This window comes from Abramis brama (genome assembly GCF_963993115.1).
Source record: "Abramis brama genome assembly, chromosome: 12".
NCBI lineage: Eukaryota > Metazoa > Chordata > Actinopteri > Cypriniformes > Leuciscidae > Abramis > Abramis brama.
In genome coordinates this window covers 21,942,407-21,959,138 of record NC_139974.1, presented here as the reverse complement: position 1 = coordinate 21,959,138, position 16,732 = coordinate 21,942,407, and the positions used below count along the sequence as shown (strand labels likewise).

Below are 16,732 nucleotides of genomic sequence, written 5' to 3'. Positions count from 1 at the left end.
TCATTATAATAAATCTCTGCTGATTATTAGTAGAATAACTGATTTAGTTTGCGTTTTTATTTTGCATAATCCATATCAATTTTGATTTAAAATAGGTCTGGGTAAAAATAACTTTCTCTCTTTTTTATTCACTTCATATTTTTATGAAGGAATATCAATTCTTAAATTTGAAGAATCAATCTTTTAGTCAGTCATTTTTAGTTGATGAACGAACATAACACTGTAGTCCATCTTCTATCCATTAAATCGCAATATGTTTCATTATAAAGTTTTACATTTCAAATTCTGTTTACTTTATTACCAAATTTAAACAATAAATACCATTTTTAAAATGTTTAATCTCACGTGTTGCAGCTCCTTTTCATTATAACTCCTCAGCTCAAGCACACCTTAACTGAATACCTTTTCTTCCTTTCTACTAATTTCTAAATGAACTATCATGAATAAACTTAATTATGTCACATGTAATCACTCAAACTAAGAAAGCTTCAAGAGCAATGTTACATTTACTTCATAAAAGTCATTCAATAACCTCATTAGACAATTAGAAAAAATACTCTCGAAAATAACTTTTTATACTATCTTACATATTCATTGTATGGTCATTTCTTCTTTCTCAACCATTTCAAACATAAAGCATTATAACTTAATTATTGTTAAAACTTCCTTTCTGTAATTTAAGTTTTTGCATACAATTAATTTTAATCTTCAATTTTTCTGGAATGACTGCTGACCCATTATCTAAACTTATTTCTGATAGAATTTCAAATCTAAGGAATACTTCTCTGGTAATATTTAATTACTTCTCCTGACCCCCTCTGCTGATTTCATTGCCTTTACCCATCTCTATCTTGTTCATATAATTCATTAACCCGTGTTTTATTAGTCCTTCTGGTACTGATATATGGCCTATTTGTGTCACTGTTCCTTTCCTATCTTTATTCTTGTCACAAATTTATCATGTAAAAAATTGCAAAAAATGCCTTTTATTTAATTTTCCTTAATTTAATTTAGCCTTTTAATTTTTTTCTTATTCTTAATCCCTCCTTACTCCCCCCTTGCGCACTGGTCAAAACCATGCGCATCAGGATTGAGAATATTCAAAAGTATGTTTTTGTGCAATAACCTGTCATTCTTACCCTCCTCTGTTACCATATAACTTGTTCATAATGCCTGTTTGTTATTGAATTCGAACAACTTACAACTGAGGTGGTCGTTCTATTAGCACCATTTAAAATACATTTAATTAGTCAATAGCATATTGAATCAAATCATAATCTTAGAAATTAAATTCAAATATTTGTTAATAGTCAGTGTTAATCTTTTATTTAATTTTCAACTGTAGCCTTAAATTAATTACTTATACCCCTTTATTGACAAATTACATTAGAGTACCCATTATGATCTATTTTAAAATGTAATTTAGTTCTATTTGTATTTTCCTTCATGACTTGTCTTAATTCGCACTGTGCTATGACAGTTACTTGAATTAGTCGCTTATCATTCATTATTTTCATTTCTTTTCTGATTTTTCATTATCGTTTTACATTGTTTTTGATATATTCTTTAATTCAATATTTTTTCTTCCTCTGGGGTTATTATTAAGTTGCTACTATAGTATATTCAATGGCTTTAACATTAAATTTAAAGAAAGTTTGGTTGATGTTGACTGTTGTTTGAACTTGTACTCATCTCTGTTGATTCTCTCTTCTTTGCACAACTCCTGTGAGCTTCCCACATTCTGCAACTTTTCATTTAAAGTTCTTCTTGTCGTTTGTCTTCTCTTTATCATTCTGTTCATTCAGTTTCACCAGGGTGACTCTTTACGAGCCGTTGCATGGACTTTCCCTCGGAGGCGAGGGGGGCTGTTACTAGCACGAGCCCTTGATCCCTCACTTCCTATTGTGGAGGGTTGAGGCTTGTTGGTGTATTTTAAGTTGAGAGGCATGGACTTAAATGTCAGTTTGCTGATCAATGTTTAAGCCTCTTCTGAGATGACAGCACTGTCACTGGTTCTTTTTTTTTTTTTTTTACTGTCCCAGAAACCTTCCTGGAATTGAACTGTTCCCATCTGCACTCAAAAAAAGAACTATTTGAATGAACATAAAAAAATCATGGAAATGATTTCCACATGATTAACTTGCTTTATTTCAGCATTATGCAATTCTGTTATTCCAATTTAATGTACTTACGTTGGGTCAACTTAATTTATTAAGGTTGATTCAACTTATTTACTATGGTTGGACACAGCTTAATTTAATAGTGTCAGCCCAACTAATTTACTTAATTTGCATTCAACTTATGTGTTTGTTATTTTCATTCACCCATTCATATTTTATTTATTTTAGTGACACATAATTAAATGAATAGACTATAGCTAGCTATTTGCTAGCAGTAGCACGTATTAGCATTTTAAATGCTAAGATTTACATGCTCCTTCAACCAAAGCAGTTAAAAGTAACCAAATCAGTCCACAGCCAAACAAAATGCTCCACACTTCTCCACAATGGTAACCCACTGTATTTTAAATGGTTCTAATAATTCCAACGTAATTGAACATTAAACACAATTACACACTATCAAGTCTTCCCCTTTTCTCATTTTCTCAAAAAAACATAAAATAACACTTAATTTTAACATTTATTCTCTCTTAATTCAACCATATGCAAAGCATGCTGGGAACTAACAAGCACTCCCCAGTTTCAGTTAATGCAACACAAATCATTCATGTAATCCAACACAAACGGATTAAGTAAACTTAAATTTTACATATTAAGCAGATTGAACACAATCAAATTAAGTTAGGGCAAAATGGCAGTTGGCGTCGCACTATACTGCCACCCTCTGGATGTAATAATTTTTTTGCTTAACATAAATGGTTTGTGTTTAGACAACACGTTAGGATTTTGTACTGTTAAGTTGAGACATAATTACGTGGACCTTAATAGAACAAAACATTTCAAGTCAACAAACACAATTATTATAAGTAAACTAAATATAAATATATTATGTAAAGTGTACAACCTTCCTAGTTCATTTTTTTGAGTGTGTGAATGAAACCTTCATTATTTATTTTAGTTCTGTTAGTGACAACAACATATATTAGATCATCTGCTCATCTGCTCCATTTTCCTTCTTGGCGTCACCTGTAAAATGATCATGTGGGCTGAGTGGTGTTCTGGCCTCTTTTGTGTGTTTTCTGCTCATTAGCAGCAGGGCTTTACCCCTATATTACTTTTTACAATTAGTCAATTCAGCTCAGTTATCTCATTGTTTTGAGTCCCACTATCAGCATACTAGTTATCAGGCATCTTGGACAACACTCAACCCACTTTGCAACAAGAAAAAAGTTACAATGCAAGATTTCATACTTTTGACAAAATGTCAGTTCCTTCATGATATGCTGAAAAGAAAGTCAGATGTGTTATGCTCCTTCATATTCTGAAAGGAAAGTCAAATGTGTTAGGCGCTGTGCAAATGTGGTACTGTTTTTTCTTTTCTTTTTTTTTTTTTCTCTATTGCCACTACAGTTTCGACCAGGATATTAACCAAATCCATCCATGGTCATTATTTTATTGGGCAGAATATGCCCTGTGGGCCCACATATGAAATTTAGATACAGCTGTAGGCAAAATAATTGTTTTGCCTTGGTGTACACCATCTTTCACTCATTCATACTCAGTCACTCATTGGCCATCACACATTCTTCTTCCGCAGATTGTGCTCTAAATACGGAACTTACAAATTTAGCTGTGGAATTCCAAAGGTCTGACGGACAACGTCACAACAGCTATTCAACCACTATTCAGAAGTGTCAGTGATCTTAATGCTTAGTTTACCACTGTTGTTATAAACCAATTTGTCTTTTTACAAACTCTAATAGATTAAATATTTCAGAATAATAGGCCTTAGCATGGTGCAGTTGAGAGTAAGGCAGCCAATTGTAATTTCTCAAATGCATTTTACTTTTTCATATTCTTTTATTTCTGCTCATGAGCTGCTTTAAGAAGAACATTGGAGATCTCTACTTAATCTTGGATCCATGGCCAATAACATTTCCATCTCATTATCCCAGATTCGACAGCATTTCTGATTTCATAAGTTTAGACTTTTGGAGTTATTTTTCCTTCTCTAATCTATCTCTAGAAAATTATTAAAACAAGATGGAGTGACCAGTATCATTGTTTTGTAAACAAAAATAATAATTCTTTGACATTTTTTTGTCTATCTTTTTCTTTTCCAGATAATAATTATATCATGCTTTTAGCCCTATTGTTGTCTAATATAATAGCCCTCACTATTCCAAATCCAGCCTCAGTTTTAACTATTCGGTGAGTTGAGCACCCACTTCTCTGTATTTTTCTTTTTCTTATAGAGCTGGACTTGTACCTATTGAAAAAGCACAGAGGGTTAGTTTAGCAGAGAATATAAAGAATTGCTATGAGACCAGTGAATAATCAGAATGAATTAAGTTAATATAATAATTAACCAAATTTGAAGCAGTCTCTAGAGTGATCAAGTAGCCACACCTGTCGTGCTGTAAGGGTCTGTTCTTCTGTTTTTAGCTTGGTTGTTGCTCTGCATGTTTTGCCAGCCTAACTGTCACTCAAGGCCATTGCAAAGTGGAGAATAGGCTCTATTGTTTCTCTGTCTCTTCTCAGTTTGGGCTTTTGATCAATCCTGTAACAATTTTGCATCTCAGGATTTCTTGTCACGACACACACACGAAAGGGTCCAAGTGCAGTTTTATTGGGTAATCCGTAATCATATATCCAGGAACAGGCAAAAGGTCAAGATCCATGTAAGCAGTCCAAAAACAAGAAATAAACACTAAACCAAACCAAGACAGACTCTGGGAAGCGGGTGACAAAATACAAGGATTCCAGAACAAGTGATAAAACAGACAGGGTATAAATAGACAGACACTAACAAGGTGAGTGGGAACAGCTGAGTGTGATAATGAATAATGAGTCCGACAAGGGTGATGGGGATTGTAGTCAAATAGTGACTGACACCTGTGGGGGAGGAGGACCTCTAGTGGCTACCCAGGGGTACACAAACCAGACACTGTGCCATAACCCCCCCCTCTACGGAGCGGCTACCAGACGCTCCAAGACACACAAAAAAACAAAACAAGAGTCCAGGAGGGAGGTGGAATGGTGGAGGATCAGGGGGAGGGATGGGGGGCCAGGTCCATGGAGGGGAACAGAAACAAGGGGTGATGGCTTAGCCGGCGACCAGGGCGAAACAGACAGTCCATCGGGCGGCCAGGGCAAAGCAGGCTGTGCAGATGGCCAGGGCGGAAATGTCAGTCCATCGGGTGGCCAGGGCGGAGACCTCCCCTCGGACGTCCAGGTCGGAGACCTCCCCTCGGGCGGCCAGGTCGGAGACCTCCCCTCGGGCGGCCAGGGCGGAGACCTCCCCTCGGGCGGCCAGGGCGGAGACCTCCCCTCGGGCGGCCAGGGCGGAGACCTCCCCTCGGGCGGCCAGGGCGGAGACCTCCCCTCGGGCGGCCAGGGCGGAGACCTCCCCTCGGGCGGCCAGGGCGGAGACCTTCCCTCGGGCGGCCAGGTCGGAGACCTCCCCTCGGGCGGCCAGGGCGGAGACCTCCCCTCGGGCGGCCAGGGCGGAGACGACCCCTCGGGCGGCCAGGGCGGAGGCTCAGGAACAGACACCGGCTCAGGAACAGACACCGGCTCAGGAACACTCTCTGGATCGGCAGACGTGACAGGGCGCTGGGGTGGTGCCAGCAGGGCGAGCAGCCTTGGCGGAGCCGGCAAGGCGAGCAGTTCGGGCGGGGCCGGCAGGGCGAGCAGCTTGGGTGGCGCCGGTAAGGCGAGCAGCTTGGGTGGCGCCGGTAAGGCGAGCAGCTCGGGCGGAGCCGGCAGGGCGAGCTGCTCGGGGACGGCCTCCGGGACAACAGCGGGCTGTTCGGGGATGGCCTCCGGGACGACAGCGGACTGTTCGGGAACAGTCTCCGGGACAAGTACCGGGACAGCCTCTGGGACGACAGCGGGCTGCTCGGGGCCGGCCTCCGGGACGACAGCGGGATGTTCGGGGCCCACGGGCATAGAGTGAGGAGCGAGAGACGCCTTCCTCTTCCTTCTCCGTTTACGAGGGTGAGACGGTGGCATAACGATCTCCTTGTCTGGAGACACTGGAACAGACACAAGCTCGGCGGCGGCCATCTTGTCCGGAGACACTGGCTCGGTGGCAGACATCTTGTCCGGAGACACTGGCTCGGTGGCGGACATCTTGTCCGGAGACACTGGCTCGGTGGCGGACATCTTGTCCGGAGAGACGGATGTAGCTGGTGTAGCCCACTGGCTACGATGATGTAGGTAACTAGTGAAACCCCAAAAGTCCAGGCATTCAAGCCCCTTCATCTCCCATTGAGGCAAAGGGTCATCCAGGCAGTTATTGAAAAAATCCTTCAGTGCTGCGTCAAATGTTGCTGTTAAATTACTAAATCGTCCCCTCCTCTCCTTCTCAGTGGTTGGGGGACTGATACGAAAACCCGTACTGCTGGATCTATGCATATTGCCGGAATCCTTCTGTCACGACACACACACGAAAGGGTGATAGTCCAAGTGCAGTTTTATTGGGTAATCCGTAATCATATATCCAGGAACAGGCAAAAGGTCAAGATCCATGTAAGCAGTCCAAAAACAAGAAATAAACACTAAACCAAACCAAGACAGACTCTGGGAAGCGGGTGACAAAATACAAGGATTCCAGAACAAGTGATAAAACAGACAGGGTATAAATAGACAGACACTAACAAGGTGAGTGGGAACAGCTGAGTGTGATAATGAATAATGAGTCCGACAAGGGTGATGGGGATTGTAGTCAAATAGTGACTGACACCTGTGGGGGAGGAGGACCTCTAGTGGCTACCCAGGAGTACACAAACCAGACACTGTGACATTTCTCTTTGTCCTCAGGAAAAGTCTCAAGTGAAAGATTCACCTTTTCCAGTCTTTGCATTAACTCAGTCTTTCTGAGTCTTTTTGAACTTCAGGAGGGGAGCTGAGAACCCCTCACCCACTCTCTTCTTCTCTCTGCATTCGTGTCTCTGCATTCATGTATTTGCCCTTTGCCCTCTTGTTGCTTCCACAGGAGACTGAAGCCATCTGCAATTTGAACACTCAGAGATCTGCATGAATCAAATTGAACTTTTACATATAAGCTATTAGCTCTTTATCTACATTCCACTTTTTAACCTGCATCTTTTCACTATTCCTTTTATATAAAAATCTCACTGGTTGACCATAGCATTTCCCTCATTCTATTAGTAAGCAGTTCTTCATTGCCGGAAAAAAGCAAGCTAGTTCTGTTTTTCTATATCAGCAATAATATAACTCTAATGATCTGAAAATAATACAATTAAATAATTTTCCCTATCATAAAATCAGACTTCAATCTTCTATATTTGCATGCTGTGTTCAAAATAATCTAGTATGGTGAATAAAGTCTTCCTCAACAAACATCAAGGAATTCCTCTTATTTATTTATTCTCAATCAAGAAATCCCATTTACTACAATTGTAAGATTTCTGTAAAGTATTTTTGACTTTTGAAACTTAGTCACTCAATCTTGCTAACCTTTAGCACTGCACCAGTTATTTTTCTCTTAACGCAAACTTATTTATCTGCAATGGAATACTTTTTCCACTCTGTCTTCAGGGATAACGAGATACAAAGACGTCTTCAGATATAATATATAATATATTAAGCATGTGCAATCTTATTTGTATTTATCTATTAATATTTATCATTACACAAATATATATCTTATTATTTTATCTTATTTTATACTACAATATTCTTCTAAGTTAATATCTTGAAACAATTGTTTTCCCCTACTTAATTTTTTAATACACACCATTTCATACCCCTTCATTCACTGGTCATTCACACGTTCTCTGTCCCTTCAAGCAACCAGGGTCAGAGGTTACTTATTTTTAACCACAGGCACAGTCACACAAGACACAGGATCCCATAAACACTCACACTCACACACACACTATTCTGTACTCCCTGTCAGACAATACATTAACAGATTCACTCATCAACACAGTAACACTTTTAACTATCCTATTCCATATGATTTAAGTAACCCGAGCAGTCCCTCGCTACATGCATTCGAGGCGGTAACCGTTACTCTAAACCTATAGACTTTTTAAAACCTCTATTTTCCCAGCTTCACCCGAGCAGAGTTTTGTTAAAACTTTGTTTAACAAAACGGTAACCGTGAGCTAACCATCTGTGCACATGCTATACTTAAAGTAAACACAGATAAACCACTGATATCCTTATCAGTACACTTGCCATCCTCAAGGCCCTCTTGACAAGTAAATACAAATTAACTTATATCCTTATAAATCCTCTGTGTGCATGCTTTTTGCTTTATCATCCTTCAACATATCATCCTTTATCATCACAGCATAGATCCTTCTTGATAAGCGCAAACACAGATCCTTACGTACGTACGTCAAAACTCTTAGCGCTAAATCAGCATCACCAGTAGTTATAGAATCCACTCAGGATTAAACAAGCACTGACAAACACTATCGGGAGCTCCCCCGCGCTATTACCAACTACTTGACATTTACAAAGACAATGCATGCAATTATTTCTGGTATCAAACATCTCACTTTTTAAGTTCTTTAAATTTGGAGAAGCTTTTTCTTACCACATCCGGGCCACCGGTGACTAACACATACCTTATTCAAAAGCAAAAACTGCTCACCTCAAAGTACAGCGGCCACTGTTGTCTGTGTCAGTCACCAGCGATCCCTTCGTGGCTCCTTCAGCTCCTAAGCCACGTCCTGCCGGGGTCGCCATTTGTTGTGGTTAAATTCTTTTCAGGGGAATGACTTCAGAGATATTTGATGCCAGAAAAATTAGACTTTATTAACAAAACAAAGCCGAGTGCCCCTCTGCAGAAAGAACCCTGCAGAAAGACCCTGCTGCAAAATTGTCCAGCTAACATATATACTACATCCTTGTCCCAAATATGGTAATGCATTCTATAGATGATTTTGAGAAATAGTTTGTACCATGTGACATTACTGAAATAGAATTCTCTGCTGTAACAACACAGCTCTCAGGTTCCAAAGTCAATTCAAAAGTCACCCTCAGACAAAAAGGAAATAATAGTGTACAAAAAATAGTTAAATTACTTATTTTCTAAATAATAAAATCTTCAACAGTTGCAGCATTGACTTTACACTGACCTCAGAAATTGTCTGCATGAACTTTGACCTCTGTGTTGGCCCCACTGAGGGAGAATAATTTCATGAAATTGTATTGAATATAGGCTACGCCTTAAAGACACCCACACTCGTGTTGTGCAAGGAATGTTATTTATTTTTATATGCTTATATTCTTTTTTACAGCACATCAGTGAGCATTAAAGAAACAAATCACTATAAAATTCTGACATGAGTGTAAGTTGCTAATGTCAGCAGCCAAATTAACATAGTTGACAGTCCTGTCAGGAACTGGAGTGGTGCATTTTGTCAGTATGTCAACTTTACATAATCTGCACTTAGACTGGAAGTGCTTGTGCAATGCTTCCCCCAGTGGATCAAGCTGTTATTAAAATACTGAACATGGTGGCAAAAAAAAAAAAAGGGTTTAAAATTGTTTAAAGTGAAGAGATAAAATTTTCCTTCAGTTTTACATTAGTGTCCTATGTTTTTCATTGATAAAACTACATCAAAATGCATTTTAATTTACCATTTCAAGACAGATGAAAGAAGAAAAAAAACAAACAAAAAAAAAACATATGTTTGCATCTATGATGTACATTCATAAGTAAATATTTAGGTTCTCTTTTTAAATATAAAAAGTAAATATTTAGGTACTGTATCAAATAAACAAATTTGCCAGTTATTTGTATACACAGTAGTGTGACTCGGATTACTAAAGATGAACAGTACAGATGTTAATGGATAGCCCGTTTCCTTCATCTTCAAATTGGGCTAGAGCATAAAAAAAACTATGGAGTAAAGTGCTTAACATCCAACAGTCACAATAACCAAGGCAATGTCTATATTTTACCAATGCATAGTTTATACTATCTACTGAGGACAGACATTTGGTTATACACGGCAATTATCTATTATCTCCCTCTATCTAGATAGCAAGACCATCTTTGACTTTTTTTTCAGTTTCATAAATCATCCAAAATTTCCAAAGTTCTTTAAAAGAATTTATGTAAATATATATAAAAAAAAGTTTACAGCAATGTCCACTCATGGGAATCAGACAAGGATCAGCTATAATCACTGCCTGACCAAGAAGACAATGCTTTGTTTCGTGAATTGACAAAATACAAAGCCCACAATTCATGGTTTGAAGTCATAATTTTGCATACTCTTATTTGGTCACTTGATACTTCACTGATCATATCAATTATTCAAAAAGAACATCACTACACTTAACTATTGGAATTGCCCCAGTTCTTAAACCATACCTTGCCTGAACTAGGGGGGCAGGGAGAGACACTTTGCAAACTGGTGCATTGAGATGCATAAAATAAATGTTGAAGAACATGTTGGGGGAGGAATAACACCACTTTCTACACTAGAGGGAGACACAATCCATGTTATACCTGATCCTTGGGACCAAATGACACTTCAATGGCCTTCTCAGCTAAGCTTTAAAATTATCAAAAACTTTATCCTATACTAAATTTAAACACAGATTTTAGGTTGAGAGTATTAAGTAATATTAAGTTCTAGATGTCTACATGAATACAGACTTGCTCATTTTCCATACTGTAAGAATACCTGAAAGACTACTTAACATTTTTCTAAACTTATGTTAGCCAAAGCACAGCAAACACTAGTTTCAGTATTTATTTTATTAAGTACAAGACGACAAAATAAGACAAAGATGTCAACATGTATTGCTATTTTTGCATTTCACATGTAAAGCCCTCCAATACACATCCTCAGACTTGTACAAAGAACAGTCATGCGCTTACAGCAAGAAAACCAAGCTCCTAACCTTGTGAAATCAAAAAGCTCAAGAAATGCAGACAGTAACAGGCATGTTAAGGATTTAAGCACATCATACATGAGTCCCTATCAGGTTCTGAAGACAGCTAAAATCAGACAATGACAAAGCTGCAGTCCAAACAGTTCACAGATTTGTAAAAGGATAGTTGATGAAGGTGTAAAACCACTGCTATATACAAAACAAAAGCTGCATTTAGTTTTTTCTGAATATGGACCATGATGAAACCTAACTTTTTCTTACATGTGAACTCAAAAAAAAAAAAAAAAAAAAAAAAAAAAAAAAAAAAAAAAGACACCATAAGACCACACCATAAGCACACCATTTGCCAGTTTCATTTTCCTTCACAGTTGACCTCTTTGGTTTCCTTGTTCTTTCGAACCTCTTCCAGCTTCTTGTCCTTGAATTGAAGCAAAAAAACTATTACTTATTTTTATTACATAAAAGTCAGCTATAAAGCCACATCACATTTACAGTACCTTCTCTTTGAACTTCTCGTTCATGGCTGCCATGATTGCTGTACGGTTTTCTTTATTGGCCTCCATTTTCTGGTTCAGTTTCTCTTCTGCCATCTTGCTGAAATTGTTGTTTTCTTCTAGAGCTTTCTGAAGCACCTCCTTTTCATGCTCGCGCTTCTCTGCTAAGTGCCTCAGAACCTCTGCTTCATGAGACTAAGGAAAAAGGGGGGGGGGAGAGAAAATATCTTTATCTATAACTCTCTCAAGCGAGGAATATGACATTGTCAGAAGAAAAACATCAAATTTACCAAGTTTACTCCAGTAGTAGATTGAACAGAAAGAGCCCTTTAACACATATCACACCCTTCCATGTACTTACTTATATATGCCCCTTAACAATAAGTGCACTTTCTGCATCTGGACAAAATCTCATACACACATATTTATTGTTGTGTAACATGCGTGTCATGTAAATGCAGGGCCGGCGCTAGCTATAGGCAGAGCAGGTGATTGCCTAGGGCCTCGGGCTTTGAGGAGGGGCCTCCATAACCGTAACATCCCCTACACACATACATATATATAGTCCACCAGTCAAGACAGGCAGAAATACTAGCCTCATTGTTAATTGGATATTGTTGAATTGTCACTCATCTGCAGTTAAACCAATTAATGTTTCCGTTTCAAAGCGGGTGCCGGCTTCTGAAAGTTTGTGTAACGAACGCATCCATCAGGTGCTGCGAGGCAAAAGCCTAAATAGGCACGCAAAGAAGCACAGCTCGTAATACAGGTGTGCGAGTTGTCGTCATCTATTTTGGAGTGATTGCAATGTATTCTAAATATAAACTTGTACTGTAGATCAGCGTCATTTCTGGAAAAATCATTCACCGCTTTATTATGAGTTTAAAAGAGCACGAGCGTCATTAACGTGCCCAGACGCGACGCTTTGAATTTGCACGTACAATGAATAACATCGCGTTGGGAGCTGACTAGTAAAAAAGCTACAAAAGTAAAAGACAAGAGGTTTGTATTCAAAGTTAAAAAGCCAACACACTACAACATTTTTAAATGTTTCAAATAAAGGATCTCATATCTATGGGTCTACCTTCTAAATTCTGCTGATGATTAGATTATACCCTGACATCATAGCCTACTTGCGCCAATAATATCAGTTTAGAATTTTTTTTTTTTTCTGCTCAGTAGCGATCGTGTCTTTCTCTTCCACTTGATTTGTGTATAGCATATTTAAGGTAACAATGCAATACATAATATCATATTACTGATATTAATAATATGACAATATCTGCAGTCAATATTGATTAAATGGGAGGGAAAAATCCTGCCCATACCGCAGCTATGAAAAAAATAAATAATAAAAGCACTTATGTTCATCTACTGAAGTGGTATTCTGGAACGGTGAATGAATTGAATAAAACATTAAAACAACAACAACAAAAAAAGAGTACCTTTTAAGTTTGATTAATATGTACATACAGTACTGGTAAAAAGTCTGGACCCATTACTATTTTTAATGTTTTTGAAAGAAGTTTCTTTTTATGCTCTACAAGCCTGCATTTATTTGATCAAAAATACAGAAAAAAAACAGGAATATAAAAAGTGAGAGTGAAGACTTTTTTAAAACAACTTTTTAATAATCAAAAAATCCTTAATATTTATAAAATAAATATTAAGCAACATTTCTAACATTTGATAATAAATCAGATTATAAAGTTTTCTGAAGGATCATGTGACACTAAATTCAGCTTTGCATGACAGAAATATATTTTAAAAGTATAGAACCATTATTTTAAATTTTAATAATATTTCACTATATTATTTTTCTGTATTTTTGATCAAATAAATCCAGGCTTGATGAGCATAAGAGACTTCTTTCAAAAACATTAAAAATAATAATGTGTCCAAACTTATGTACTGTGTAATTAAAAATATACTAAATTTAAAATTAAATGTTGTATAAATAAAAAGGTTAGGAATCATATTTGTTTCAAGTGTTTTTTTATTGGGGGTGGGGGGCCTCCAACATTAATTTTGCCTAGGGCCTCCTAATGTCTAGAACCAGCCCTGTGTAAATGTAATATTGCATGGATTGTATGCAGGGTAAAATGTCTGACAACGTGTAGATATGCACCTTGCGTCTCTCTTCTGCGGCTTCTAGTTTTCTCTGGATCTCCTCCAAGGAAAGATCCTTCTTCTTTGGAGAGGCGAGTGGGAACTCACCCTTGGCATCTGGAGCAGGACTCCCAAGGATGACCTCAAAAGCTTGACCTGATGCACGTTTGTCCAGCTCCTTAATCTGAATATCTGAAAACAAGCTTACTTGTTAACTGCAGAATTCAAGGACCATCTCTGCCTCATATTTATCCAGATCATGTCACCTGCCTATTTTTATTTATTTTACAGGTGTATAAATACAAGAATCTTACCACTTATAGAGGCCATTGTTGCAGAAGATACAGGTCAAAGTATGCCTGAAAACAAAAATCAACAACATTAGGGCTACATATTTATTGCACCTTCATCCTGGTCATATTGTACACGTTTACTTTGATATATCTAAATGGAAATACCATAGACTTATATGGATTCTATATAAAGCTGAAAATGAATTTCATTAAAAAAAAAAAAAAAAAAAAAAAAAAAAAAAAAAAAATCCTCAATAACTTATTCCTCAAATAACTCTTTGCATTTTTAGAAAATTAGTTATTAATAACTCGTTATTTGAGGACGCCCCCTTATGTCCCAAACAGCAGGTTGTCAGATTTCGCCACTTCTGGAAAACTGGCTGCATCTCCAAACCACAGCCAACAAATTATGAAATTTAGTTGTCGACAGGTTGTGAATTTGGCGCGCAAATATTTTCAGCTAAACAACTTCGCGGGAAATACTGGCGCGTTTTCTTCAAAAACACTCACACTGCACCGCTTCCTCCCCTCAACACTCTACCTGCACGTGTGAAAACCACATAAAATGGCATACTTCGTATAACGATAACGTTACACGTTTTATCCGTTGTATGTGTTCCTACGCTAGAATAAGACAATAAATGCACTTTGTGGATAAACAAATGCGCTTTTTTTAGTAACGCAGAGAGAACAAATCCAAACAAAGACAGTCAATCGGGACCGCGTGCACAGCTCCGCCCTGCCCTTTCTACAGCACCATGATCACACAATAACACATACAAAACATCATGCAAGTCTTCCATTTGCGCGGTACTCTTACCTACAACGATGCTTTAATGCAGATGAATTACATGCACGTAAACACGACATTTATGCAGAACAAAGCATACTTTTTGAAACCATGGTGTTTCAATCATATGGAGACCAAGCATTAAACGGGCATACTGACACATCTCAAATGCATGAGTTAGAGACTACTTTTCGAAATATAGGTCAGAATTTCTGAGTTTTAAAAATTGGCTTCAAAACACCAAAACAAACGAGCTTTTATAGGCTGTTTACTTACAACCTAAATCAACACGACACCTTTCAATGCAAGTAACTTAAACCTTGAAATGCGAGTGTTAGATTAACTTGATGTATTAACAAAAAATAAATACATGCATGCTATAATAAATCTACACGTGAATAATTCTCCGCATATGGACACATCGCATAAATGAATATCCAGCCTGCCAATTGTTCAACGATTTTATCATAATAATGCAGGCACACCTACCTTCAGACAAAAAGATCCAGGTTTGATCACAAACAAAGCTAGCCTCGCGCCGTTTTCTCGCCTCGATGCATGTCAAGTTCGCGCATAAAAGGGTCGAATTTATGTCGTCACATCATGTTCTTGATGCCAATTGGCTGCGCTCACTGACTCCCGGATAATGTAGTTTACAAAACCATGCGGGGAAGAATTTATTTATTGCCATTTGTGCAACTGTTTAGATTCAGTGGGCAACATTGGAATATATATATAAATAAATAAATAAATAAATAAATAAATAAATAAATAAATAAAAAACAGGGGGAAAAAAGAGTCAAAACAGTTTCTTCTGATGAATAATTTGTCTATACAGCCTTGTTAAAGCATGGAGCTTTTTTTTTTTTTTTTTAGCTGAATATGTTTTAGATATATAAGTCTAAGAGTTCCAAATATAGTTTTCCCATTTTTATCTTTTTGTGCATGAAGATAATTACAAGACATAGCATTTTTCTTTTCTTTTTCTATCCTTTATCTTCAAACCCGTGTCTGCATGAATTAACTTGAGTGACCATTAAATACCAGCAGACAGTGATTTCCATGTTTCTGATTTCCATGTCATTTACAATAGTCATAAAATTGTGTCTGTGTGAGTCAATATGATCAGTCTCATGAAAGCAAATGATGTGGGCTGTCAGTCACTGCCTACATGAATAAAATTGATAACATAAACATAAAATTGATCATATAAACTTGATTTGTTTTCTGGTGTCATTTCATGTCGTATTACAGATTACAGGCCAAGTCTGGCATCTGTTTTTTCACCCGTGTGTTAGCCATGACTGACTACTACATAATTTTCCATATTTGAAACTGCAGAATGTCACAGAGCAAAGGGAAGTGACTCATCATATCATCATTAAAAAATATTCCAGCTTGAGGATTTAGAGTAATACCTTTACCTGAGCACAGTTGGACTATAAAAGCTATTTTGAAACCATCACTGTTGAAAACTTTAATGCTGTGTGTTGTTCACAGTTGGGGAGTAACTAGTTACATTTAATGGCGTTAAATAATTTAATTACAAAATAAATGTAACTGTAATTTGTTACAGTTACTGAGAAAAAATGTGTAATTAAATTACCGTTAGGCTACTTATGAAAATGTTAACGATTACAAAGGGGGTTACATGTAAATATGTTCTGTAAAAAGCTAGGATATGTTGAATAATATTAATTTGTTGCTTTGCCTGTTTTTGATGTGGATGCCTCCTAATGCATCCTGCCAATTAAAGGCTGTTTAGTAAAGTGATGCTATTCTGATGCTTTTAATTGGCTCTCTTGTTTGAATTTGCAGCGCACCACGTCTGCCAATTACATCAATCCACATATTCGCTTAAAGGGATAGTTCACCCAAAAATGAAAATTAGCCCATGTTTTACTCACCCTCAAGTCATCCTAGGTGTATATGACATTCTTCTTTCAGACGAATACAATCAGAGTTATATTAAAAAATGTGCCCTCTTCCAAGCTTTATAATGGCAGTGAATGGCCGTTTCTGATTTGAAGTCCATCA

General features: G+C 37.5%; 2 protein-coding genes across 3 annotated transcripts in view; both read right to left on the bottom strand.

Moving 5' to 3' along the window:
- Positions 1-8,970, bottom strand: part of LOC311094242 (uncharacterized protein) — a 41,274-nt gene extending 32,304 nt beyond the window's left edge. Inside the window, exon 1 of one of the 2 annotated variants that reach the window (XM_084132050.1) lies at positions 8,752-8,970. The gene's annotated coding sequence lies outside the window, so the exon portion shown is untranslated. The other variant, XM_084132051.1, reaches the window with a different exon arrangement.
- Positions 8,971-10,853: 1,883 nt separating this feature from the next.
- On the bottom strand, positions 10,854-15,295 carry stmn1a (stathmin 1a). Its single transcript, XM_084131147.1, has 5 exons — positions 15,185-15,295; positions 13,927-13,971; positions 13,632-13,804; positions 11,507-11,698; positions 10,854-11,427 (listed from the first exon to the last, which is right to left on the bottom strand). The coding sequence occupies exons 2-5, from the start codon at positions 13,940-13,942 to the stop codon at positions 11,362-11,364; spliced, it is 447 nt and encodes a 148-aa protein (XP_083987273.1). The 5' UTR covers positions 13,943-13,971; positions 15,185-15,295; the 3' UTR covers positions 10,854-11,361.
- Positions 15,296-16,732: the final 1,437 nt, after the last annotated feature.